The 26,835-nt window shown below is 45.9% G+C and overlaps 1 protein-coding gene across 2 annotated transcripts in view; it reads right to left on the reverse strand.

Moving 5' to 3' along the window:
- The window catches only part of IFT172 (intraflagellar transport 172), a 1,173,227-nt gene that overhangs the window by 105,939 nt on the left and 1,040,453 nt on the right, over nucleotides 1-26,835 (reverse strand). For both annotated transcript variants that reach the window (XM_085613308.1, XM_085613307.1), the window contains 2 exons: nucleotides 25,985-26,080; nucleotides 12,707-12,766 (listed from right to left, as the gene is read on the reverse strand). In XM_085613308.1, the coding sequence (XP_085469434.1) occupies nucleotides 12,707-12,766; nucleotides 25,985-26,080 (156 nt within the window). The remainder of the gene's footprint in view (nucleotides 1-12,706; nucleotides 12,767-25,984; nucleotides 26,081-26,835) is intronic.

Genomic DNA, 26,835 nt, shown 5'->3' on the forward strand with positions numbered 1-26,835 from the left:
GGTGCCAATTCGGGAGTACAAAGGTACAGTTTTAGGGGACAAAAATAGGCGCCGGATACCTGGTTAGCAGGAACCCAGGGCACACTTAGTCAAAGAGCATCAACATCAGGCAAAAAGTGGGGGAGCAACCATGCAAAAAAGGGGCCCTTTCTTACAGCAAGGTTAACCTATGGAAAGAAGAAAACGTTCAGCATATAGACAGGTAACATCAACTTACAACACCAGTCTTTGAGAGTTAAGGTTAGTATTGGGCAAGGTTCAGTTCAGCAGCAACAGTACACCACCAGAGGCACAGGGGCGGGTGGGTGTAGGGTGCAAATATGGTGTTGGGAGTCCAATACAATTCAATGAAGAATGTGGCAATCAGATAGAGGCTGCTTGCAGGTAAGAAGCTGCGGCTTGGGGGCCAGTCTCAGGGGGCTGAAGCAAGCACTGGAAGGGTACAAAGCAGCACCAACACTACACCACCAGCGGCACTTGGGCAGACGGGTGCAGAATGCCAACACAGTATTGGATGCCTAATGTAAAGCAATGGAGAAAGGCAAAATCGGAAAAGGGTTGCAGCTTCAGGCCAGTTGAAGGGAAGCAACTGCTGGAGAGGTAAGTTGTGAAGCTTGGGAATGTAGGGACACTTTTGGTCTGCTTCACCAAGGCCCAGGGCCGGTGGGTGCAAGAGTGTCTTTTGGTGTCAAAAACGGCTTACCGGAGCAGTTCGTGGTTGAGGGGGTCTTCGTGCAGAGGGGCTGCAGGTGACATCGAGGAGCCCAGGAGGGGTCATCCTACGACGGCCTCAGGCTCTGGAGCACCGGGCAACCTCACAGGGACCGGTGGGCCACTTGGACTTGGGCCAGAGATGTTGGGTGCAGAGGTGGAACTGAGAGCAGGGTTCCACGGTTCTTTAGGTCACAGAGGCCTTTACTTGAAGTTTGTTTCTGGTGAAAAGGTCAGCAGATATCGGGAGATCTTGATCTTTGTCGAAGGCAGGCAGTCCTCCCAAGGATTTGGAGGTCGCTGGACTGCAGGAAGAGTCGTGTTTTGGTGCAGGATCATTGAGGATTGCAGACAGGCCAGTAGGGCTGGGGCCAAGTCAGTAATTCTCTGCAGTCTTTTCTGATGGTGCGACTCTGTGGTGTCAGGCTCTTCTTAGGTCATCAGGAACTGAAGTTCAGGGTCAGGGGATGCCACCTAAATACTAGATTTCGCAGTGTTACAAGGGAGTGACAGGTAGTGGCCAATGAGCCTCTTACCTTGGGTGTCTACACCCTTTATTATGCCCACCTTCTGTGGGAGGGGCATATAGACCTAGCCCCGGTTGGCTAAGACACTGAAAAGGCTCTGAAAAGTGTACTACTTCTCGCCTCCAGCACCTGAGGGGAGGAGTTGGCAAAGGGGGGCACACCTCCTACTCTATCTGAGTTTTCCCGCCTGTACTCCTACCAAAAGGGGGTAAGGGCAGGAAGGGGGGCCTGCCCCTTCTTACAGGAGAGGCTGGGGTCATGTTACAAAGGCAGCAAGGCCTTTGAAGCTCCCCGCCACAGATGGCTCTTCCTGACCGGGGTGGGAAGTGTGAACACCTATACCCAGGTAAGGCATTGTTCTCGAACTCTGAGCACGTTGGCACTCACCCCATGAGGTCAGAACTCTGTCTGGTGTAGCGGGTTGGCTTAGGCCAGTCGGTGACCACACTAAGTGTTGGTAGGTTTCAGGGGACCCCTCTAGGGGGTCCTCTGTGTGCAATTTTTAATAAAACGGACACTGGCATTAGTGCAGGTTTATTATGACGAGATGTTTGGTACCAAACATCCCATATTTCAGTGAAGCCCTCATGGAGCTGGGAACTCGTAATGATGAGTGTCGAGCCCTTGTACTCAAAATGCCTTCTCTGGTCACTTAGATTATCCAGGAATCAACATGGATATTACAGGGGCATATCTTCTCATGCAGATATGGCCTCACAGGAGATGAGTGCACCCTGCCTTAGGGCTACAGCCTGCTAGATGAGTGTCTTACGTATATCCCATGCAGTGTCTGTGGGCATGGGACACAGGGATGTGCAATCTCAAACATAGTAGGTGCGCCGTCGCGCACCAAACCCAAGGTGCACAGTTGTGTAGGAAATTACCAGATGATCAAATAACAAGAATCCAATGTAATCAACTTTATTCCAATTTCTTCAATAATTTCGGAGTCTAAACAGAAGCAATGTGGTTCCAATCTTTCAAAGTAAAAGAAAGGCCCATCCAGGCTTATTTTTAAAACATAGCGGAATTCACTTTGCATCCTAGTAAATCATATTGATGTTCACCCTGTGCATCTCAGGCAAAGAAGCCCTTTGTCAGGGGTAACTATAATATACAGAAAGGCCCATCAGTAACCATCAAAATCTCTTAGCCGGAAAACATAAATGTGTAAAACATGCGTTTCATGCAGTCAATGTGCAAAAACCAACACCAAAAAACGTGCTACCTAAATAAAATATATTAATGACCTCAGAAACAAATGTGCCAAACCGAACTTAAAAGTTGACTGATACATTTCTATTTCGAAGAAAGGATGGAGGCTGGATTACAGTCAGATAGTCCATAAGGACCCCATCAAGGCCCAGGAGGGCAGCGCTGGTGTAGCGAGTCCAGGCACGGAGGAAGAGGCAATCCCACGTCACCCCTCCGGGGGTGGGGGGGAGCTAGCCAGCTTGAGCCTATACAGGCCGGGCCCGGAAGAACCAAAAGTCAGGGCATGCCAACCAAACGCGGGAGAGGATTAGGCCCTTGAGCTGCTGGGCCCCAGGTAGTCGCTCCTTCATTACTCAGGCTCTCAGCATCTGCCCGATGGCGCAACTGGCACACATCCGATGCACGCCACCACCAATCCTGCGAACAGCCTAGTTAGAGGGTGCTGAACAGCCCCCACTAGCCCCACACTGAGTCTCCACCGGCTGCAAGACCCAGCATTCGGTTACAAGACCATGGGTGCAGCGAGGCCCAGCAACAGAGGGCAAGTGGGAATGGGCTCACATGCATCCAACGATGTCCACCAGTCACTGCTGGGCCTCTTTGTTGGAGCACTGCTCATGGCAGGCCAGGTCTCTTCAGATAGTTAGGATGGCCGGGAGTGCACCTAGAGTGTGACCCCAATCTTGCACGGCCACACAGACTCAGTGGGGTACCGTTTTCATTGGAACAAGTGGGGGGAACGTCGAGTCGTAGGAATTTTGTGCAACCCTGGCAATTTCGGGCTGAACTATTTCTATTGTAGCAGGGTCAAGAAAAATATGAATATGGCTGGGTCTAAACTAAGGTGGCATGGTGTGCAAAATAACAATAAACTGGGATACTGCCTGAGTGATTACCAGTGGCTGAGATTCATTCAAGCATTCCATCCATCACTGTTTTGTATACTTATTGTGTCACCCAAAGTGGGACGGGTATGCCCAGACGTGGGTCACATGAACACTGTCACTGGAACCAAGATGTACTCGGCAAATTACCCCATAACTAGGGCAAACACGGTTCTGGGTTGCTTATGTTATGGTTCAGGCAGGACCTAGCTTAGCAGTTTGGGCTGGACGGTTCCTAATGGGGCAGGGGCAGGACTGATTTGCATATAGATGGGTCTAAACTGAAGTGGCATGGTGTGCAAAATAACGATGGATTGGGATGCGGCCTGAACGATTACCAGTGGATATTAATGTAAGCATTCCATCCATTGATGTTTTGCATACTTATTTTGTCGCCCTAAGTATGACGGGTCTGCCCTGACGTGGGTCCTGTGCACATTGTGTCATTGGAACCAAGCTGTACGCTGCTGATGAGCCCAGAACTAGAGCAAAACCGGTCCTGGGTTGCTTGTGTTTCGATTCAGGGAGGACCTGGCTTGACAATTCGAGCTGGATTGTTCCTATTGGAGCAGCGTCAAGACTGATTTGCATGTGGCTGGGTATACACTAAAGTGGCATGGTGTGAAAAATAACAATAGATTGGGATGTAGCCTGAGAGATTACCAGTGGCTGAGATTAATTCAAGCATTCCATCCATCACCGTTTTGTATACTTATTCGGAACATTACGTCACAGAAATGCAAGGAAAATGTGTAATTTCAGGCAACCTTTGAGGTTTGAAGGGTATTGTAGGTAAGAAAACGTTGTAGGATCAATGTGAGGCACACCACCCTGCACTCCCACAGATGTCTAATTTTCAGAAATGTTTGGGATTGGTACGATTCCCATGATGCCAACTGACCTAGGGCGCAAAATCCACAGCCATACACACTGCAAAAAAAAAAAAATCATCAAACGTTGGCATTCAGTGGAGAAAATGTGAATGTCAATGTTGCATTTTGGACCCTTTCCTGTTGTAGGGACTAGGCCCGGCCAAACATTGTCAGGTACCATTTTTATCTTGAGAACTGTGGGAATGCTGGGTGGTAGGAAATTTGCGGTTCTCTGTTTATTCTGGAAGTTTCCCTCAGAAATGTGAGGAAAATGTGTGTTTTAAGCCACAGTTGGAGGTTTGCAGGGCCTTCTGAGTATGACAGTCACACAAGTTAAGCCACCCTGGACTCCACCGGGTGCCTAGCTTTCAGGAATGTATGGGTTTGGTAGGTTTCCCGGGGTGGCGAATGAGCTAGTGCCCAAAATCCAGAGCTACCCAAATTACCCAAAAAGATTGGTTCTCAGTGCCCATTTTATGCTTTGGGCTCTTTTCTGTCGCATGCACTAAGCCCAGCCACACAAGTGAGGTACCATTTTTATCGAGAGACTGGGGGGAATAATGAGTGGTAGGAAACATGTGGCTCCACGCAGACTCCAGATGTTTTCCTCACAGAAATGTGAAGGATAATGTGTGTTTGTAACCAAAGTTTGAGATTTGAGAGGCCTTCTGGGCAAGAAAACCTGGTGAGTGCCACACAAGTCATGCAACCCTGGACTCCTTTGGGTGTCTTATTTTCAGAAATGTATGGGCTTAGTAGGTTTCCTAGGGTGGCAGCTGAGCTGGGGCCCAAAATCTACAGCTACCCGCCTTGTAAAAAAAAAAGTGTGGATTCTGCTGGGTGAAATATGGTGTCTTTTGGTCGAGTTTTGGGGCGTTTTGTGTCACAGGCACTAGGCCTAGCCACACAACTGAGGCACTATTTTTTTATCAGGAGTCATCTAGAAACACAGAATAATAGAACACGTGTTAATACCAATTGGATTTCTCTGCATTTGTGGCTTCCAAATGTAAGGCAGTGTGCAAGAAAGAAAACATTTAGTAAAATACCCTCTAAACCACTTGATAGTATGGGTAACCCCAGGTTCAGAGATGTACAAAAAACCACTGTTCCTAAACTCCGTATCCTGTGTACATTTCAAAAGTACATAGGTTTCCTACATACCAATTTTTCTTTACTTGTATTTTACCATATGAATTGCTGAAGATTTGGTACACAATGAAAAACCACTGTAAGGTGCAGCTCAGTTGTTGACTCTGGGTACCTTGGGTTGTGGAAGAACCTACAAACTCTATATTTCCCCACAATCAGAAGGGTCTAACGAATGCAGTGGTATACTGATTTTGTAAATTGGCCATCGTGACAAGATGTTACAGATGAAAACGTTGTCACAAATGGCTGATTCTCCCTACTCCTCTTTAATATTGTTCTATTTCAACATTTAGTTTCTTTGGGAAAACCTTGAGGGATCTACAAAAATTACTTCAGACTCCTGGCTAAATTCAGAATTGTGCTGACGTTTTGAAAATGTATAGCATTCTGAGATCACCTATGGGTTTCACATCTGTTTCCACCACAAACTATTCTGCGCTGCTTGTTCCTGAAAAAAGCTCGAAAGGTGTTGACTTTAGCACAGCAAACCTTGTTCATGAGTTTTAGGAAAAAAATAGACACTTTTTTGCAGGTTTCGTTTTCCTAATTTTGTTCTAAAACGCCCCCCCCCCCCCCCTTCTCCCCCAAATAGCTATGTTATGGCTATTTTCTGAGTCCCTTTCAGGGGAATCCACAAACCCTGGGTGCCCTTAGAATCCCCATAATATTGATATACAGAGAATGCAAATTTGGCATGTATACCTTATGTGGGAATAAAGGTTATGGGGGCCTAACTGCAAACTATCTCAAAAAGCCAAAAAAGAGTTCAGATCTCTAGGAGGAAAATGCCTAGCAGCGAAAGGGTTCAAAGAAAGCATGTCCTTTGAATAAGTGATTTCAGGTGAAAATCGGAGCAAATAATGAAGATTTCAGCTGCTCAATATGGAACAGAATGCCACCTCTCTACCACCTTCCAGATCTGCACTGCATAAATCAACTGTTGGGATGTAGAGGCCCATCACACACCTGAAGATGTGCTTCAGTTGAAGTATCCAGGACATTGGCATTGTGCAGCCTTTACAGGAGTATTAGAATCTGGGGCTGTAGGAGATAGTTCCCGTCACTCTTATCAACCCTCTTGTGCTCAACAGGCACAGGAAATAATAATAATAACATAACTCTATAATAATAATAATACCGGCATTTATACAGCGCGAACAGCTACCTGAAACAGAGGTGTCCCGGCGCTCTAGCAGTAGGCGGCACGCAGAGGTAACCTGAGAAAAAGCAGACTCCACGATCATTATCCCAGACTAAAGAGCCATTATCCCAGGTTAAACAGCCTTCCGGAATAGCGGCTCTGATAGAAAGTTTCATGCATCTGTATCTGATGTGAAGAGCACAGAACTATTGAAACATCCCTGGCCCAGTCCAAAGCCCGTCTCAAAGGGAAATGTTTCCCTTATAATAACAGCAATTCTTTTGCTTAACCACCGAGTTATGAGTCACTATCAGTTATATACCAGAATTATTGGCTTTGCCAATCCTTGTTTAATTCTGGTACCTTGATATTTGATTTTAGTACTACTCATCCAGCTCTACCAGAATGAATATGACAACACTGGATTGGATAATCTAACTCCTAACAGGTCAGTGTATAAGCTCAACAATTTACTCATATCCTGGTGCCCTCAAGAACTGTGTTAATAGCACAGCCCTGCTGTCAGAAGGGCACACCAATACGGCTGGCTTTGTAAAAGCTTGCTGATCTTAGCAGTGTTATTTACGCAGATATGTTTTTCTCTTCAAGCAGCAGTTGCTGGAATAGCATTTCATTATTGAGTAATCTACACACTGCAGTATCTCTGTGTCCAGAGAATACTATGATAAAAAGTTAATAGCACCTCTGCTGGTGCTGAGGCATGCAGCATCATTCACCGTTGTAGCTCTTCCTGCAGTGCGATGAACGCAGCTCTTCCTGCAGTGCGAAGGACGAGCACCAGCCGGCTTGCTGCTGGTACATGCAATGTGTTATGACACATCATACCTCCTCTGCTGCTGCTGGAACATGCAGCATACTGCACGGTAGCAGCTCTTCCTGCAGTGCGATGGATGAGCACCAGCCCAGTTGCAGATGGTTATGCATTGTGTTATGCCTCATCATACCTCCTATGCTGCTGCTGAAACATGCAGCATGATGCACCACTGCAGCTCTTCCTGCAGTGCGATGGACGAGCGCCAGCCCTCCTGCTGCTGGTACATGCAATGTGTTATACTACATAATTTCACCTCTGTAGTTGGAACATGCAGTATGATGCAGTGTTGCTGCTCTTCTTGCGATGTGACAGAACGCAGCACTCGGACTAACCTGGCAGCCACATGGGTGGTTTCTACTGGGGTGATGGGCCGGAAGGATAATGTTACTTACCCAGTAAGCATCTGTTCTTGGCATGTAGAGCTGTAGATCCACTCCTGCCATCTAGTGTTGTGTCCGGATGTTTGCAAGTTGATTTTCTTTGAAGAAGTCTTTCCAGTCACGAGGTAGGTGACTCCTCCTTTTGGTGATAGTGCGCATGGGCATCTACTCCATTGTTGAGTTGTTTTCACGCAGAGGGTGAGAATGGAGTTAGCAAAGGTAGAAACTGCAACAGGTATAGGTACCTGGGGAGGTGGGAGGGTGCAAGTGAATCTACAGCTCTACATGCCAAGAACAGATGCTTACTAGGTAAGTAACATTATCCGTTCGAGGCATGTGAGCTGTAGATCACATGCATTGCATAGACTATACAGCAGCAAACTCCCAAAGCGATGGTAACCTGTAGCTGTTGCAGTTGTTTGAAAAAGTGTTCTAAGTACTGCCTGGCCTACATTAGCTTGTTACCTTGCTAACACATCCACACAATAGTGTTTTGTGAATGTGTGCGGTGTGGGTCATGCTACTGCCTTACAGATGTCAGTGAGGGGAATATTCCCTAAGAAGGCCATAGCAGCCCCTATTTCGCTGGTGGAATGAGCTCTATTGGGTATTTTCAAGGTTCTTTTCGCTTTCGCATGTTATGTTTGGATACATTTCATGATCCATCTTGCAATGCCTGATTTAGAAATGGGATTGCCTGTGTGAGGTGGTGCAAAGCAACAAAGAGCTGATTTGTCTTATGAAAATCTTTTGTTCTTTCCACATAATATAGTAGAGCTCTTCTAACATCTAGTGTGTGTAAAGGTCATTCTGCTACACAATCAGGTTGAGGAAAGAACACGGGTAACTCAACTGATTGATTGATGTGAAAAGCCGAAACCACTTTAGGAAGAAATTTGGGATTGGTTTGAAGAACCACTTTGTCTTTTGTGCATTGGTTGAAAAGGTGGACCCATTAGCCTTGTGAGGACTATGTTCAAGTTCCATACTGGTGCAGGTGGAGCTCTCAGTGGTATTACTCTTTTTAGTCCTTCCATAAAGGCTTTAATCACTGCTACTCTGAATAGAGATAAGCGTTGTCTGTTTTGTAAGTATGCAGCTACTGCGGCTAAATGCAATCAAATGGATGTGTAGGCTAACCCAGACTGCTGTAAATGTAAGAGATAACAGATGATGTTTTGCACTGAAGCATCAAGGGGATTGATACTGTTATTGTTACAGTATATAACAAACAGTTTCCACTTTGCTGCATAACATGCCCTAGTAGTAGGTTTCCTAGCCTCCTGTAGGATATTCATACAGTCTGGTGGTAATTGTAAATAACCAAACTCTATGACTTCAGGATCCAAATCGCTAGGTTGAGTTCCTTGGGATTTGGATGCCTGAATTCTACATGGCTCTGAGTGAGGAGCGTGGAGTTGAGATGCAGCTTTTGGTGTGGATCTACTGAGAGCTCTAGCAGGGTGGTAAACCAATGTTGACATGCCCATGTGGGAGCTATGAGAATGAGTTTGAGGGATGATTGTCTGAGCTTCCGAACTATAAGAGGAATGAGTGGGAGAGGCGGAAAAGCGTAGGCAAATATCCCTGACCTGTTCATCCATAGGTAATTGCCTTTGGGGAGTGGGAGTGGGAAACAAGATCCCGAAGGATATCAGAGCGCTTTACAATAGGATGGAAGGGAGGACATAAATGCAATATCGAACATCGAGTGGGAAAAGTAAAGTAATACAATACCTTTGTAGAAGGCGGCTGTATTGTCTAAGGACAAGGTTTTCGACCCACCATGGTAGAAGGAGCGATGAAAGGAGCACTGATTAGTGGGAGACTGCAAAGCTCCCATAGACTTGGCTACTTCTGTGTCTTTTTTCATTTTTTCTAATGACTTATCCACTTCGGGACCAAAGAGATGTTCCTTGTCAAAAGGAGTATTTAAAATAGGCTTCAGGAATGAAACCAGAAATCCTCGACCATGCATGTCTCCTTAATAACACACTAGTGTTGATTTGTCTAGCTGTGGTGTCTGCAGCATCTAAAGCGCATCTAATTGAGGAATTGGATATGAGCTTCCCTTCTTGGTCTAAATCCTGGGCTTTTGCTTTGTGCTCATCTTGGAGGTGTTGTAGCAATTGCTCCATTTCGCTCCAGTGTGCCCTATCATATCTGGCTGGCAGGGCCTGGGTGTTGGCAATGTGCCAATTATTTGCTGCTTGGGCGGCTACTCTTTTACCGGAGGCGTCTAATAGTTTTGACTCTTTGTGTGGACGGGGCATCCCCTGTAGTCTGTGAATTGGCCCATTTACAGGCATTAGAGACCACCAAGGAGTCTAGCAGTAACTGTCCTTTAATAAAGACTGGATCTGTTGCAGCAGGCTTATATTTTTTTTAATCAATTCTGGGGGTGAGAATGCGAACACGCACTGGATAATCGGCATGTCTCATCATACCTTTAAGCATAGGTAGAGTGTGGCTAATCCTTTGTGTGCTACTGAGCGTTTCAAATAGGAAATCTTCCTCTAGAGATTCTCCATCATCATCAGCATAATCAGGTGATGGTGTTGGAGAGTTAGTTGGTGTAATAAGTAAATGCTGGAAAGGTGGAGAAGTTGGTGTAGGGGAACATGGCGGAGGAGGAGGAGGGGGTGGTTAGTCCCTACATTCTTTCTCTTCAAAGCAATATGGTAAAGGGTGTCCTCTGACTCAGGTTTGCGTTTCTGAGTTTATTTAGTAAGAACATGTCCTGTATCTGGATTTACATAAAGTTCCTTTTGTTTTGGGTCCGATTTGGGTGTTGGGGCATCGAAAATCGGATCCAGCAGCTTTGGAGGAACAGTTTTAGGTTTCGGCACCGAGGATTTAGATGCCGAGGTGGAATCTGTTTTCAGTGAGGAAAGTTTTGGTGCCGAAGGAAGCTTAATTTTTGGTGTCAATGATTTCGGCTCCGAAGCGGTTTTCAGCAAGGAGCCTGAAGGTTTCGGCTCAGTGCCAGACTTTGGCCGACTCGATCCCAAGCCGGAAGGCTTAGTGACATGTTTTGGTGCCGGGCCGGAGGGTGGGGCGTCAGAAACATCTTGTTGGTGCCGACCGTGGCCCGAAGGCAGGGGTGGGACTGAAGCCTTTTGTTTCGGCTGTGTTGGAGTTTGGGTCAAGGAGCGTTCGGTATTCACGGGACGTTGACCTTGTGGCAAGTCTTCTTCCATCTCGCAGTCCGGTTCTGGAATGGAGGCAAGTTCTTCTTGTTCTTCCTCGGCCCTTTGTGCATCGAATTCGTGCTCGGATCCTTCGCCGCAGATTTGCGGTGTGTATTCAACGTTTTGACTCTGCATTTCGCAACGTCGAGCCCGACGATCACGGAGAGTTTTCTTCGATCGGAACGATCTGCATGCGTTGCAGTCCTGTTTGTTGTGCCACGGAGACAAGTTTCACACTTCGTGTGAGTCGGTGCGCTGATACTTGGCGTGACACCGAGGGCAGAATTTGAATGGAGTCCGTTCCATCAACTACGAAGTGGACCGATGCGGTTAGGCCGGACGGCCTTCCCGAAGATCTTCGAACGAAATAGAAGTTTGCCTCGACAAATACAATACGTGGAGAAGTGGTATATGAGTTCAAACAATACCGACGTGAGTAGAGTGGATTGAGCACTGAGGGGAACCCGAAGAAATGGTTTCGAAGCGGAGCGCTGCAATACACGTCCGAACCCGATGGCAGAAAAAAGCAATCTAACAATGGAGTCTATGCCCATGCGCTCTATCACCGAAAGGAGGAGTCAAATACCTTGTGACTTAAAAGACTTCTTTGAAGAAAAACAACTTTCAAACATCCGGACCCAACACTAGATGGCAGGAGTATGCAAAGCATGTGATCTCCAGCTCACATGCCTCCAACATGTATTTTCTAACAATCCACCTCTGTTGCAATGTATGGGTACCTTCTTGTCATGCACTACAGAACAAGTTACTTACCTTCGGTAATGCATTAACTGGTAGAAGCAATATCTAGCTGCAGATTTCATACCCTAACTTCTGGATCCAGCTTGACACCTGGGAAATTTTAAGGTAAGGAATCTGCAGCTAGAAGAGTCTATCAGATATAGAAGCACTCCTTAGGCGCACTATCACAACTGCTGGCCAATCAAATGCTGACCTGAGGTAAAAAGGCTTGTCACCTAAGAAACAGACTCAAAGCCCATCTCTTTGTAATCTATTTTGTGATTACATGAGCCATTGTTTACATCAAAAGCGGTTTCTAGCACAACCTACAACATTTTAGGGTAGGTTTATGGCACTCAGTGTCAGGAGAGAGCTATGATGTGGGGAGGTGGCAATTTTGTGCCAATACAACATAGGAAGAAAGGTTCAACTGACTGTATACTATGGTGGATTCCTTTAAAGATTCTCTATTACAAATTCCTTTAAAGATTCTCTATTACAGATTCCAGAGGTTACTGTCTACTCTGCCACAAGAGTTATTTAAAGAAACAGAAATGTGTTAGACAGAAAGGTTGTAATGCTTCCAGTATTCTACCAGAAACATCTAGATTCTTCAACAGAAATTATGAAATAACCATCATCTGAATCTAATAAAACATTACAAAAACCAACATATTTGTAGGTATAGCTCTGACCCTAGAAAACAAGGTACTAGTTCAAGAAACATTTAAATCCCAACTGAGGGCCTGATTTAGATCTTGGCGGACGGGTTACTCCGTCACAACGGTGACAGATATCCCATCATCCGAAATATAAATCCCATTATATCCTAAGGGATTTATATTTCGGCGGACAGGATATCCGTCACCGTAACCCGTCCGCCAAGATCTAAATCAGGCTCTTAATTTGTAGACCATGCAATCCTTGCAAACAATAATCGACAACTCAGAATGAACCATGTTTACCATGAAAATAGCTTTTATAACTTGGTAAAAACTCTAATATCACAGCAGATATTTTTGCAAACCAGGAAGAGAATATTTGACCAAATACTCACATCAACAAGATCCAGGAATCGATTGAGGAAGATGAAGGCCATGTTCTCCCATCCCACCACCTTATTACAATAAGAAAAAACATTTGTAAGTTTTGTTAAATTGAATTTGCCAGTGAAGATCTTCTTGATGGAAATCCTATGAGCCTGTACAATTGTAATGTTTTAATTTGCACCATCGGCTGTATTTAACTTTAGAATTCTTTGTTTAATGTTTATGCTTAATGTGCATGTTCTACATTTTATTTTTGTAGGTATGCTTCTCAACATTATCATTTCAATGAAATCTGCTACATTATCAAGCAAATAAAAAGCAACGTAGAAAATGTTTCTTCCTTTTAATCCGAGTTTTCCTTCATAGATATTTTTATCGAAGTCGAACACTAAAGAACAAGTTACTTACCTTCGGTAATGCTTTTTCTGGTGGATACAGTATCTGCCTGTGGATTCCTCACCTTGTGAATATCCCCTGCGCCAGCATTCCATTGAATTTTTTCCCCAGCTCTCCATGCCGACGTGGACGTCATAATTCCATGCTATGCTCACGACTCCGTATGACATCACCGGAGCCATAAGAGAGCCACGTTGGTGTGATGACGTCAGTGCCTCTCATTTTTTCCGTGCCTCCGAGGCGAACAGGTGGACTGACACAGACTCAAGTATACATAGTACACAACATTTGAACCAATATATACAGCACAAAGTCAAAAAGGAAAGCTAAAAACCAACAGCATTTCCTATAAATGAACTAAATAAAAAATACAATGAATAAACAACCAGCCAAAAAAGGGATCTTTTTAGGTATACAGAGGTGGACAACGGGGAGGCGGGTGGGTCAGTGAGGAATCCACAGGCAGATACTGTATCCACCAGAAAAAGCGTTACCGAAGGAAAGTAACTTGTTCTTCTGATGGATACATCTGCCAGTGGATTCCTCACCTTGTGAATAGATTCCCACAGCAGTCCAACTCCCGGAGGAGGGTGTCCACCTTCCCATACCAAAATGTCCTGCAAGACAGAGCGCGCAAAATGGCCCTCCCTCCTCACCTCAGAGTCTAAGCAATAATGCTTTGCGAAAGTATGGAGGGAGGCCCAAGTCGCGGCCTTACAAATGTCTGCAACTGGAACACCCCTGACCAAAGCAGAGGTGGAAGACTTAGCTCTAGTAGAATGAGCTCTAATACCCTCAGGAGGAACCTTACCAGCAAGGGCGTAGCAGATCTTGATGGTTAGGATGATCCACCTGGACAGAGTGCGCTTGTGCACAGCTTTGCCTTTTGAGTGTCCAATATAGCCCACGAAGAGCTGATCTTCCAAACGAAAATCTTTTGTTCTGTCCAAATAAAAGCTCACTGCTCTTTTAGGGTCCAAGCGGTGAGGTCTCTCCTCCTCCTTGGAAGGATGTGGGGGCGGATAAAACACAGAGAGAGTAATGGACTGCCCCAGATGAAAGGAAGTAACTACCTTAGGTAGGAAAGCAGCCCTGGTCCTGAGGACCATCCTTTCAGCATGTAAGGATAAAAACGGGGGTTTTGAACTAAGAGCTTGAAGCTCACTCACCCTCCTTGACGAGGTTATGGCTACAAGAAAGACCGTTTTAAAGGACAACAGCCTCAAAGGACAGCTATGAAGGGGCTCAAAAGGGGACCCCATCAAAAAAGTTAAAACAAGATTAAGGTCCCACTGTGGCATTACAAAGGGAGTAGGTGGAAACCTATTAGTAAGACCTTTGATAAATCTTAAAACAATAGGAGATTTAAATAACGACGGCTGATCCGGAATACACAAAAAAGCTGATAAGGCTGATAAATAGCCCTTAACCGTGGCCACAGCACAACCCTGCTGAGCCAAGGAAAGAGCAAACTGAAGCACATTAGAAAGATGGGCTTTCAAAGGGTCAATGGATCTCTCTCCACACCATTTTTCAAACTTAGACCATCTATAGGAATAAATCGACTTAGTGGAGTGTCGCCTGGATGATAATATAACATCCACTAGGTCTGGCGGGAGAGAGAAGGAACTCATGTTGCCCCGTTCAATCTCCAGGCATGAAGGTGCAAGCTCTGGAGGTGGGGGTGAAGAACCTGACCCTCCGACTGCGAGAGAAGATCTGCCCTGAGAGGGAGACAGAGCGGAGGGTGCGATGAGAGGTGAAGTAGATCTGTGTACCACACCCTTCTTGACCAATCCGGGGTGATCAATATAACTTGGGCCCGGTCTTGGCGAATCTTCCTCAGAACCCGAGGAATCAAGGGTATGGGAGGAAAAGCGTAAAGGAGTTGTGAGCCCCAACTCAACTGAAACGCGTCCCCCAACGCCCCCTGCATCGGAAACCGGAGACTGCAGAATGACAGGCAATGCATGTTCTCTTGAGTGGCAAACAGGTCCACCCGAGGAGTCCCCCACGTCTGGAAGATGTGCTGAACTACATCTGGATGAAGCCTCCACTCGTGGTCGGCGGAAAACTGTCGACTGAGACTGTCCGCACGTACGTTCAGCACCCCGGCCAGATGATTCACCATCAAGCAAATCCGATGGTCCTGAGCCCAGGACCAGAGTCGCAAAGCCTCTCTGCAGAGACGGTACGACCCTACTCTTCCCTGCTTGTTGACATACCACATCGCGGTAGTGTTGTTCGTCAGGACTTGAACTGACTGACCGCGAAGGGAAGGGAGAAAGGCCTTGAGCGCCAAACGTATCACCCGCAATTCTAGAAGATTGATATGAGACCATCTTTCCTCTGGAGACCAAAGGCACTTGATCTCCAGATCTCCCAGATGAGCACCCCACCCTAAAGTGGATGCATCCGTTATCACTGTGGCCACCGATGGAGAAAGATGAAAGGGCTTTCCTTGAGACAGATTGTCCTCCACGCTCCACCAAGACAGATCCGCTGCAGCTTCTCTGGAGATTCTGACTGACTCCCTGAGATCTCCGTTGTGCTGATGCCACTGCCTGCGGAGACACCACTGGAGCGCCCTCATGTGCCAGCGTGCATGGTTGAACAACAGAATGCAGGAGGCGAACAGACCGAGCAGACGAAGGAGCTACAGAACTGGAACAACCGCTCCATTGTGGAATAAAGGGATCATCTCCTGAATCTGGAGAATTCTTTGAGGAGGAGGAAATGCTCGACACACAGTAGTGTGCAGTACCGCCCCTATGAACAGGTTGCGCTGAGAGGGCACCAGGTGTGATTTGGGCACATTGATTGAAAAACCCAAGTTGAACAATAGATGAGATGTTACTTGCAGATGATGTTGCACCATCTCTGGCGACTCTGCTTTCAGTAGCCAGTCGTCCAGGTAGGGGAAAACCGGAATCCCCGACCTCATGAGATTGGCAGCGACCACTGCCATCACCTTGGTGAAGACTCGAGGTGCAGTAGTAAGACCAAACGGGAGGACCGCAAACTGGTAGTGTTGCGACCCAACCATAAAACGGAGATACTTCCTGTCCGACTTCAGAATGGGGATGTGGAATACGCATCCTGCAAGTCGATCGACACCATCCAGTCTTCTTGCTTCAACACCTGAAGAACCTGTGCAAGGGTTAGCATCTTGAATTTCTCCTGCTTCAGGTAAAAGTTCAAGACTCTGAGGTCCAGGATCGGACGCAATCTGCCATCCTTTTTGGGTATCAGGAAATACCGGGAGTAGCATCCCTGACCCCTTTCCTGCTCTGGAACCACCTCTATCGCACCTTTTTGAAGCAATGCAAGAACCTTCTTCTGCAAAAGAAGAAGATGGTCTTCTGAGCATAAACCTTAGCAAGGAGGGTAAGGGGAGGAAATTCCCAAAAAGGAAGGGCGTACCCATTCTCCACAAGGTTTAAAACCCAAAGGTCCGTCATGACCAATTTCCAACCATGCAGAAAGAGCCCCCCAACAGGCCCCACATGATCCAGGATGGGGGATCTAGGGCTGCTTCCCTGTAGCATCATTGGGAGCAGAGGAGGCTGAGGAGGAGGAGGGATTGTGGCCAGAACCACGCCGCCCCCTTTGTCTTCCACTATAGGACCTATAGAGAGGATTTTGTTGCTGCTACTGCTGTTGAGGTTGACGGAAGGTGCGAAAGGAAGACCTCCCAAAACCCCTATACTTTTTGAAGCAAAAACCTTTCGACTGTGTCTGCAAACCTAATGACTTCGCAGTAGCTCTGCTATCTTTGAACCTCTGCAAGGCAGAATCCGCTTTCTCTCCAAAAAGCTTTTCCCCATCAAAGGGTAAGTCAACCAGAGTGGCCTGAACATCAGATGAAAATCCGGAAGAGCGGAGCCAAGCCTGCCTTCTAGTAGCTATGGAAGAACCCATAACTCTAGCCACAAAATCAGCCGTATCTAGGCCTGACTGAATAACTTGCCTAGCTGCAGCTTGAGTGTCAGAAATAAGCCCCATAAAAGAACCCATCTCCTCATCAGGTAATTTTGGAGCCAACTGTTTTACAGAGTCCATCAAGGCATGAATAGAGCGGCCCAACAAACAAGTGGCATTAGTTGACTTTAGTGACATGCTAGCTGATGAGAAAACCTTTTTAGCTGACTGCTCAATTTTCTTTGAGTCTCTGTCAGCTGGCACTTGTGGAAAAGTCCCCGAAGATTGTTTGGAGCAGGATGCTTGTACTACCAAATTCTCTGGAGAAGGGTGAGAGGAAAGGAAGCTCGGATCCCCTGGAGCTACTCTATATCTTCTCGCCACAGTCCTAGAAACAGCAGGCGAAGAAAGTGGCTTGCGCCAAACGTCCATAATAGGATCTAAGATAGCCTCATTAAAAGGCAACAGAGGCTCGACAATAGAGGAAGGCGAATGAAGAACCTCAGTCAGTAAGTTTGGCTTATACTCCGCAGAAGGCAACTGTAAGTCCAAAAGCTCCGCGGCCTTCTTTATCACTAAATGGTAAGGAGACAACTCTTGAGGCGGAGAAGATCTGGAAGAAGAAAGTTCCCACTCAGTAGTGGTGTCCAATCCACTTGCCTCCTGAATACCTTCAAACTTATCCGTTGAGTCACCCAATTCACCTTCCTCCACTTCATCTGCACCATACTGCTTCTCTTCAATAAGCCTCTGAGCCTCTCCTTGAGAGCAGATCCGAGGACACAGCGTTGGCGGCGCTGTTTGCGGAGTCAGCTGCGCCGATGGAGTCGGCGGCGTCACACGCGGCGCAGCTGGAGTCGGCGCCGGCGGCATGGGAGGCTCCGATGAAGGCACGCGATCCAGACGAGGCCAGGAGGAAGGCTCTCCAGACGGCGCCGGGAACTGCCATGATGGCGCCATCGGCATGAAGGGCATAAATGGTGCCTGAGCATAGTGTTGTGGCACGCCCAAACTGAATGTATGTAAGAAAGGGTATGCAGTTCCTAAGTGTAAAAAGACATATAAGGTCAGAAATGTACTCGGTTCGATATGTAGGATCAACAAGTGAGTCCTACTGTTCAAAGTGAGAGGGGGGAGATCCCTCTTCGGAACTGGAGTCCGCACACACCCAGCAAGCTAGGTGCCATGCTTCATCATATGGGCTTGCTCCTCGTCGGGGCGGCGCTGCCATAAATGGGGCTCTTTGTCGGAGATCTTTTGTCCCTGCCGTTTGGTGCAGTGGGGGTGAGGGGCCCAGTAGTGTAGATGTAGTGTGAGTGAGTTAAAACAGGTCAATTATTCCTTGAATTATATTTATTCTGGTTGGTAAATTGCCTGATGAAAACTCAATAGAGTGGCGTAAAACTAGGAGTTATGTGCCTAGATGTCTACGTCCTACTCTCTGATTAGGTCGACATGTTTCTTGCCTTTGTTGTCAGTAAGATCGTGGGCAATTCTTCAGGACCAGGGTATCAAATACTATCTACAAAAAATGAGAGGGGAAACCTACCTCCCACATCGCAATACAGTGGGCAATGTCCCACTGTTGTCACGGAACCTAATGGCCTAAATAGTATGGCCTCATCAATTTCCGGCGGGATAAAAATGGACACCAACAGTTAGGGTCTGGCAATCCAGAGATTGTGTGCACGCTCACCTACCCTCGCCGCCGGAATCGCCCAAACTGAATGCCATTGGACCCACGGGACCTGAAGGTGCACCGGATGGCACGGCTGCTCTTTGGAAAACTCCGTACACAGCACTAAACAAGCATTTGCAATGCAATAGGTCTCGCAATTACGCAAGTTTGAGCTATTGGCACTGTAAATGACAATGCCTCTTATTTATGTTTTTGTTTGTAAAACATAAATAAAACGCATTGTCAGTTACAATGCCAATAGCTCAAACTCCCATAAATGCGAGACCTATTGCATTGCAAATGCTTGTTTTTTTTTTAGAAGCAAGCATGTGCAACACCACAGCCTGTGCATAGTAAAAGAGTACAGAAATATGACACCCTTATAGTTCAGATGTAAATATGTGCAACAACACAATCACTGTAGAGTAACATAAGAGTAGGCTGCAGAAAGATGACTCCACTAGTGTTTCAGATGTAAATATATGTAACACCACAGCCCGTGCATAGTATACAGCTCACCGCAGAAAGATGACACCCTGATATTTCAGATGTAAACAAAGTATTGAAACGTTTTTTAGATGCAAGCATGTGCAACACCATAGCCTGTGCATAGTAAAAGAGTACAGAAATATGACACCCTTATAATTCAAATGTAAACACGTGCACATGCCACCTTTGTATCGGTGATGTTCCTCATATTGGAAGAGGTGTGGCTGATTCATGCCAACTTTGAATCTGAGATTTACTCCAGAGTGGAAGAGGTGTGGCTGATTTACCCCAACTGTGAATCAGAGATGTGCGCCAGAGTGGAAGAGGTGTGGCTGATTTACGACAACTGTGAATGAGAGATGTTCGCAAGAGTGGAAGAGATGTGGCCTGGCCATGATTTTGAGGGATTCAGAAAATTTACCTCTGAGACCGCTCACCCATCAGTAGACCTAAAAAAGTATAAAGTTGAGGATGCTCAGATGGGTGGATAAATCTAGGATTCGCGCTACCATTGTAGAGACCCAATGTAGAGATGGCACGCGCCTCACAAATGGCTACACCTGGGACCGCAGAGACCACGTCGCTCAGACTACTGGATTAAAACTATAAAATCACACTTCTGAAATTTCGCCTTGAAAAAGCCCTCTGCCAACTGGCCATCGGGTGAAACACGTTTTGGCAGTTTTTGTCTTTTTTGTGTGATATCAGTGTTGATAAGAAACAATTAAAAAATGGTAATTTTTGCAGTTTGAGAACTACAATACATAACTCTTTGAAATTGGATTCCATCAAATTTATCGGATTAAGGGGCACAGATCTCCAAACACAACTCGTACTAAAAGTATAAATCTCCTCTGTGAGCTGGGTGAGAGGGGGTTTGAGGCAGAGATGTTTCTTTCTGGGGATAGTCAATGCAACAAGTGTCAAGTCATTCAAGATCAAAACCCGAACCCATCATAAGATCTATACATTTAGGGCCATCTGCAACACACAGGCCTCACACTAATGGAACCTGGGCTCTTCACCCACTTAAAAACGTCAGGGGAACAAGAGAACCGTGGGTCATTAAACACCCCAAAGTGTGCAATGTTGGTGCACACCAAGTGCTCTTGATATGATACATTTCACAAAGCAGAGATTTTAAAATATTTACGAAAAATATGGGGTTTGGTGCTCCATAACAAAGACAAATCATCTTTCCACCTGCCAATTATAGTCATCTGCCTGTGGCAGTAGTATGGGGTGGGCGGTTGGGCTTTGTAGAAAAGTGGGATCTTTTTATGAATGATGCAGTCAGAAGTACCAGTTGCCTCGCATGGACCAGTGGATGCCACAAAATAATTATTTCAAATCAGGCAGGATCAGACTTTTCCTTTTGTGTGGGTGGTGCTTGGACTGAGTGTAATTGAACACATTGATTGTTATTCATTTTTGTTTTGATCTTTTAATGGGCTTGAAAGAGTGCTAGTCAAAAACCATCTTATTTACAAACGTCTATGTTTGGAAGTCTTTAACGGGGAGAAAAGTGGCGAGCATAATGCAGCTCTATAGGCCAAGGTGCCCTATACGTAGTCATTGAATGCTCACAGAGCTAAGGTGCTAGGGAAACGCAGAAACAAAAGCGTTTTATTCTGAGACTTTTTGGGACAGATTTACAAGCCTCTTGCGCCACCGATGCGTCACTTGTCCCATGCTAAAAATGTCGCAAAAGTGGTGCAAAAGGCTTGTAAATAAGCCCCTTTCTACTTTAGAAGAAGCTATCGCCTCCAATAATCGGTAATAACGAAACTACCAACTCGAACAGACGCGGTAATTCAATACAAAAGCATTTTTTCTTCTTAAATAAACAGGGACAGTTATATACATCAGACCCAGAGGCCTGCGACTATTGTGTGGACAGTACCAAGGGAAAGGAGTCTCTATTACACCCGACCCCGTCGTTCTTTTTCGTTCATCCTACGCGATTGGGGTCGGTGTCTTAAAGAGAACCCACCGGTTATTGTGTGATAAGTGGGGATGGGGTGGTGCGCACTTCGGTTTAAATATTCGATAGTTGTACGTCACAACCTACCGACTTGACAATAAGGGCGAAGTCGTGTATTCATTGTAGCCACCGGAGGTGACCCCTTCTTAGAGGATGCCGCAGGTAGGCGTGGGGGCGTGCCACCGGAAGTCCACGGATATGTGAGGGGCACTATCATTGCAAAGAGGGCGAGGGAGGACTGAGAGATGCGGATATTAAGCTCCAAGCTAAGAGGGATGGAGTGGAACAAAAAATGCAGAAAACTCATATACCTAGTAGCACGTATTTGCATATTCGATACAGTGTTGAAGTTATAAAGAGTCTGTGTAGGTGTTTTGCAGGCAGGACAGCTGGCATGCATGTGTGCGTGCTGCAGGCAATGTTTGGTGTAATATAAGGGAATCAATAGTAACAAGCATTCGGCCGCGCGGCCGAAAACGAAAGTAATAGCGATCGCGATCAAAGCGAAAGTGATCGCGATCGCTTGGACGGGAGCGCTGTGTGGCAAGCACGCGAGTGGTGCGCGCGCAGCAGTGATTGGCGGCTGCGTGCGTGCACGTTCACGTGCACTGTAGCTTTAGGCCACGGCAGCACTTTGAAAAGCCCAGTTATAAAATGTCTCTTTCGAGCCTTTGGCTCGCGAGACCTAAAAAATGCGATGGATCCGTGCCTAGAGTCGGGAATTGCGGATATGGATTCGAACCTGTATCCAGACCAGGAGTAGACGGAGCCGACGGATCCTCTACTGGATCCACAGATTCACCTTCAGGCACAGGAGAGAGTTCGGCAACCTGATCAGGCTCGGCGTCGGAAGCTGGAGAATCCAACGGTGCCGGAGACTGCGCCGGTGTTATCTTTGGCGAAGGAGACTTCTCCGGAGAGACACGAGGAGATGGAGAGGGCGAAGGAGAGACCAAGTCCTTACTGCGACGTCGAGGTGTAGGCGACCTCGAAGCCCTACTCTTCGTCGACCGGCGCCGAGAGTCATGCTTCCTCTTTTTCTTGTGTCTTCTCGACTTCAACGAGTGCGAAGTCGACGACTCCTGCTTCGACTTATCTCGTTTTCGACCTCTGCCTTCCTTCTTCGCCTAGGCCATGAACAGCTTCGCTTGTGGAGGAGTGTGGCTCAATGGTTAGAGTGGCAGACCCTGAAGCAGAGTTCTGGCCAGGGACCAGGGTTTGATTCCCGCCTTGGCGGGGCTCGGGCTCAATTTCCTCGGACCTGTCTATTCTCGCCTCGGTGCCTATTCTAATCACGGGTCCCACGCTGCAACTCTGGGCAATAGCTTGCTTAGCCTCCACACCGGCCCCAACAGCGCTAAGGATGCCTGGCTTCACCCTGGGGGTGCCCAGGAGTGGGCACTTCACAGGGAAAGCCAGGAGGGGTTCCACAGCGGTATGAGTATCAGCGCCAGGAAACCGCAAAGGCGACACCGCAAGGTGGCCGTCTGGTGACAGTGCGCTCTATAAGTACCTTGACATTTACATTTACATTTACATTTACATTTCCCTTTCTTTTAGAGCCTTAGGGTTCATTTTCCTGCAACAGGAACAGTCTTCCACGTCGAGATCCGACGACAAACACCATAAACAATCTTCATGGGGGTCAGTGATGGACATGTGACCCCTCATTCCCTACACGGCTTAAAATCTGACTTCCTCAACGAAGACATGAGTACTTTAGAAACAGTAACCCAGAAGGAGACTACAAAGTAACTCTACAATCAAGGAGAGTGCTGGAAAACCGTTACACGTCGACGGCGCGGAAAAAAGTGAACTGACGTCATCACGCCGACGTGGCTCTCTTATGGCTCCTGTGACGTCATACGAAGTCGCGAGCGGAGCCGTAAAATTATGACGTCCACGTCGGCGTGGAGAGCTGGGGAAAAAATTCCGTGGAATGCTGGCGCAGGGGATATTCACAAGGTGAGGACTCCACTGGCAGATGAATCCATCAGAATAGCTCGGCATATGGGAAGGACCAAGATGATTTTTTTAAACTAAAATCTTTCTTAAAAAAAATATTTTTTTAGTAGGTGGCAATTTGCAGGCTACAATCAATAAATGTAAAATTAAAGTTGTTAAGTATGCTTCAAATGATATAGTTTCCTTATTAAAACAAATGTCACACAAAGGAATGGAGTCAGAAAGGCAGCAAACAGCGGCAGGAACAGTTTAAAGAGCCAGCAGCTGTGTTTACTAGATGCATAGATTCGGTAGTTGAAAACCTGATCATATGACAGCATATACATTTCCTAAAGCAATTACAGCACAACTGATTGATTGCAGTGGGTGGAATGGCAGCCTGTCAATAGTGACTCCCTTGATGGAGAATTAAAATGACAAGCATGTGAGAGTGGTATCAGGCCCACAAAGAAACTATGTCTGCAGTTAGGTTTTTTGGAGCACACCAGTTTTATTAGTGAATTATCGAGATAAAGATAGATTCATATTTTTTCTTCCTGCTCATAATGAAGAAATTAATGAAAAATGTTTTATGAAGGGCAAACAGCTGCCACAAAGGGCTTCCCAGGCGCTAACCAACAATCATAGGTAGTTTGTCCAAAAAGTGAAATTATGATGAGGAAAATAACCGAGTCTTCAAAAGCTTCTTAAAAGGATCCTCATAATAATGGATCGAAGAGCGAAAGGAAGCTTATTGCATGCCTTTGTTGCTAGGAAGGGGAAGGATCTTCCACCTTTTCGACCTTTTCTTATCAGCTTGATTTTTTGAATTTTAAAGAGCACAGCATTGCTGAATGTCAGGTCTCTTGCGTTGTTCAGTTGGAATCTTTTCCAAAGATTTGGGACAGGTTTCATGATATTCACTATAGACCAAGATGAGCATCTTAAAATAACATAACGCGTATTTGTAAAGCACACCATGAGGTCTAACACTGACTCCTACAGTGGATGCATTAGTCCACTAGGCCACCAGACCCAGCCTGAAGCTTTTTGAGATTTTAGGAGATAGATGAACTGTGAGGTAATATTAAGACCAATCTTCATGCTGCTTTTGAACCACCTGCAGCAATTGTTTGGGAATGTGGTGAAGGCAAGGTAAAGGCTATTGTTGTAGTAGAGTCTGGAAATAATGAATTCATTAACTACTAATTTCATGTCTTCAAAAGGGAGTAAATCTAAGAATTTCTTTAGTGTACGGAGTAATGCAACACGTAACAGTATGAACTTGGTCACTATCAAATTTAGCTAGAAGATTCCTTGCTACCAGTACTGTAGGAGGAGGAATTTGGAGCCCTATCAGCCACCAATCATTAATCCGAAATTTCTTGATGGCTCCAGAAATAAGAATCACAATTTTGTCTGAGTCACTCTACTGCACCCATTCACTAACCTTAGAAAGGCACATTTTAAAGAAAGCTTATGGGACGGCAGCAGTTTTGCCTATGGATAAGATTATCTGAGTGCCATCAGCATAAGAAACTACTTTAATTCCAAAAACACTATTAATGTTGCCAAGGGAGCCATAAAGAGATTGAATACTCGAGGGGTCCCATGTTTGAGCCTTTTGGGTCCTGAATAGAGACTGGCGATAGTTACTGTTTGGAGTCTACCGAAAAGTAAAGACTGGAGCCATCTTAATGCCTGGCCAAACATGCCCATCACGGACGTACGTTACAGTCCAACAATTAGAACTTTGAATTGGATGTGGAATATCATGCAAGCAAATTAGATGGGTCCCATGGGTAGGCTGCTCAAACACCTAAAGGCCTCTGCATGGCACGGTGGTGTTTTAGTCCATGTAGACACCTCAATGAGCAGTATTTCTGTGGGATTAAACAGGCCAGGCTTTTCTTGCATGAACCAATATATTAACACCACTTTGTTATGTCAGAACTGTCTTTGATGTAAGGCAACAGGATCACCTCATTAAGTAGGTGGTGATGTTATGTCTGTAGAGCACTACCTACATGCTATGGTCTTAGGCATATGCTACAACTCAGACCATCTCCAAAGAGGAGCTCTAGTCTGATGGTCAGGGCATAACGACTGGACACAAAAAACGCCTAATCGAAGAGCTGGTGACAGTAAGAATCCACTGACCTGAGGCCTTATGCTTCCCCACAACATACTCCTGCATAGCATGTTGGTCGTTAAAACCAAAAGAACCACTGAAGCCAAGGCATCAATAACATGCAGGAGAAAAAGGGGCAGAGCAGGCTGTCAGGCAAGAGGTTCTTATCCCCTGGCCCTGAAAGCACAAAACAAACTGGTCCACTTCAAGGAAAGGCCATGACTTGAAAAGTCTTATTTGAATCTACGCAAGTTGAGCCAGATGCAGGAGGCTGGGCGGGGACAAACAGAGAAAAAAAGTGTCAACTGCACATCTGTAGCTGTAAAGTGAAGTATGATCACACTGAGTGAAACAAAAAGACTGAGGTATGTCTTTTATTATCAAAAAGTTTACATCTTCATCTGCAACTTGGACATCCTAGGAGTCTGATGGACAGGAGGAATGGATGAACCAATGAGACATGAACATTTCAAAACACAATTAATTCTTAAATACTTTCTGATGAGTAAGTTTACAAATATAATATTTCATCAACAAATACTTAAGACCACTTGTCTTCTGGGCAGGCATGTACATTGGTTTGCACTATGTCTGAACTATAACTCTTTCATACTGGCTCACTTACCTTGGCAGCTATTCCGGCCTCATAGGACAAATACTTAAGACCACTTGTCTTCTGGGTAGGCATGCACATTGGTTGGCACTATGTCTGAACTATAACTCTCTCATACTGGCTCACTTACCTTGGCAGCTATTCCGGCCTCATAGAAACACTTGTCTGAGGGGATGAACTCAGTGTGCCGCAGTAACGAGACAGATAGTTTAGCAGCTAGAGTCTCCTAAAGGGCAAATTATGCTTCATTAGTCCATCACCAAACTACATTCATAACATATTTTGAATCTGTATAACCATAAAAAACGTATCCTTCAAAGTTTAATAAAGGTAATTAGATAAGTTTACTTATAAATGGTGCTTTAATTCCACAACCTTAGGTCTACAATGCTGACTGTGTGTATGGCTACCCATGTTTTACCATCCTGACTACCTTCCTGCTGACTTGAGTCACTTGTATTTGTTTGACTAGTATAGAAATAAATCATTCACCAAGATAACAAGCATTTTCAATGCAATAGGTCTCGCATTTGTGAGAGTTAGAGCTATTGGGGTTGTAAATGGCAATGTGCTTTTTTATGCAGTTTGGTGTGGAGTGGATGTATGTGGGTTGGATTGCAATTGTTAGTTGTGGAATTCTGTGTGGTGTAACAACCCCAATGAAAACAAAACAAGCAAGACCGGAGGGGGTGGGGGCGAAGCGATCAGCAACATGGAAAGTGGTGGGTGGGAGAGGAAAGCAACAACCTATGTAAAAAAAAATGCACTTCAATTAAATAGCACTTGAATGAAGGTACAAGCGAATGGACGCCAATTAAATGTAATGATCTGTGCCTGTTCCCTGCCCCAGAGAAAGGGATGGAAGTGCCACATGGGATCTGGTGGCCATTTAGGATGCATTAACGCAGAATGACAGAGATTCCAACAAAGGGCTAATCAATGGGCAGATTGCCAGCCCTATATTATATACGATAGAGGTAA

The sequence above is a fragment of the Triturus cristatus genome, chromosome 6 (assembly GCF_964204655.1).
Source record: "Triturus cristatus chromosome 6, aTriCri1.1, whole genome shotgun sequence".
Lineage (NCBI taxonomy): Eukaryota > Metazoa > Chordata > Amphibia > Caudata > Salamandridae > Triturus > Triturus cristatus.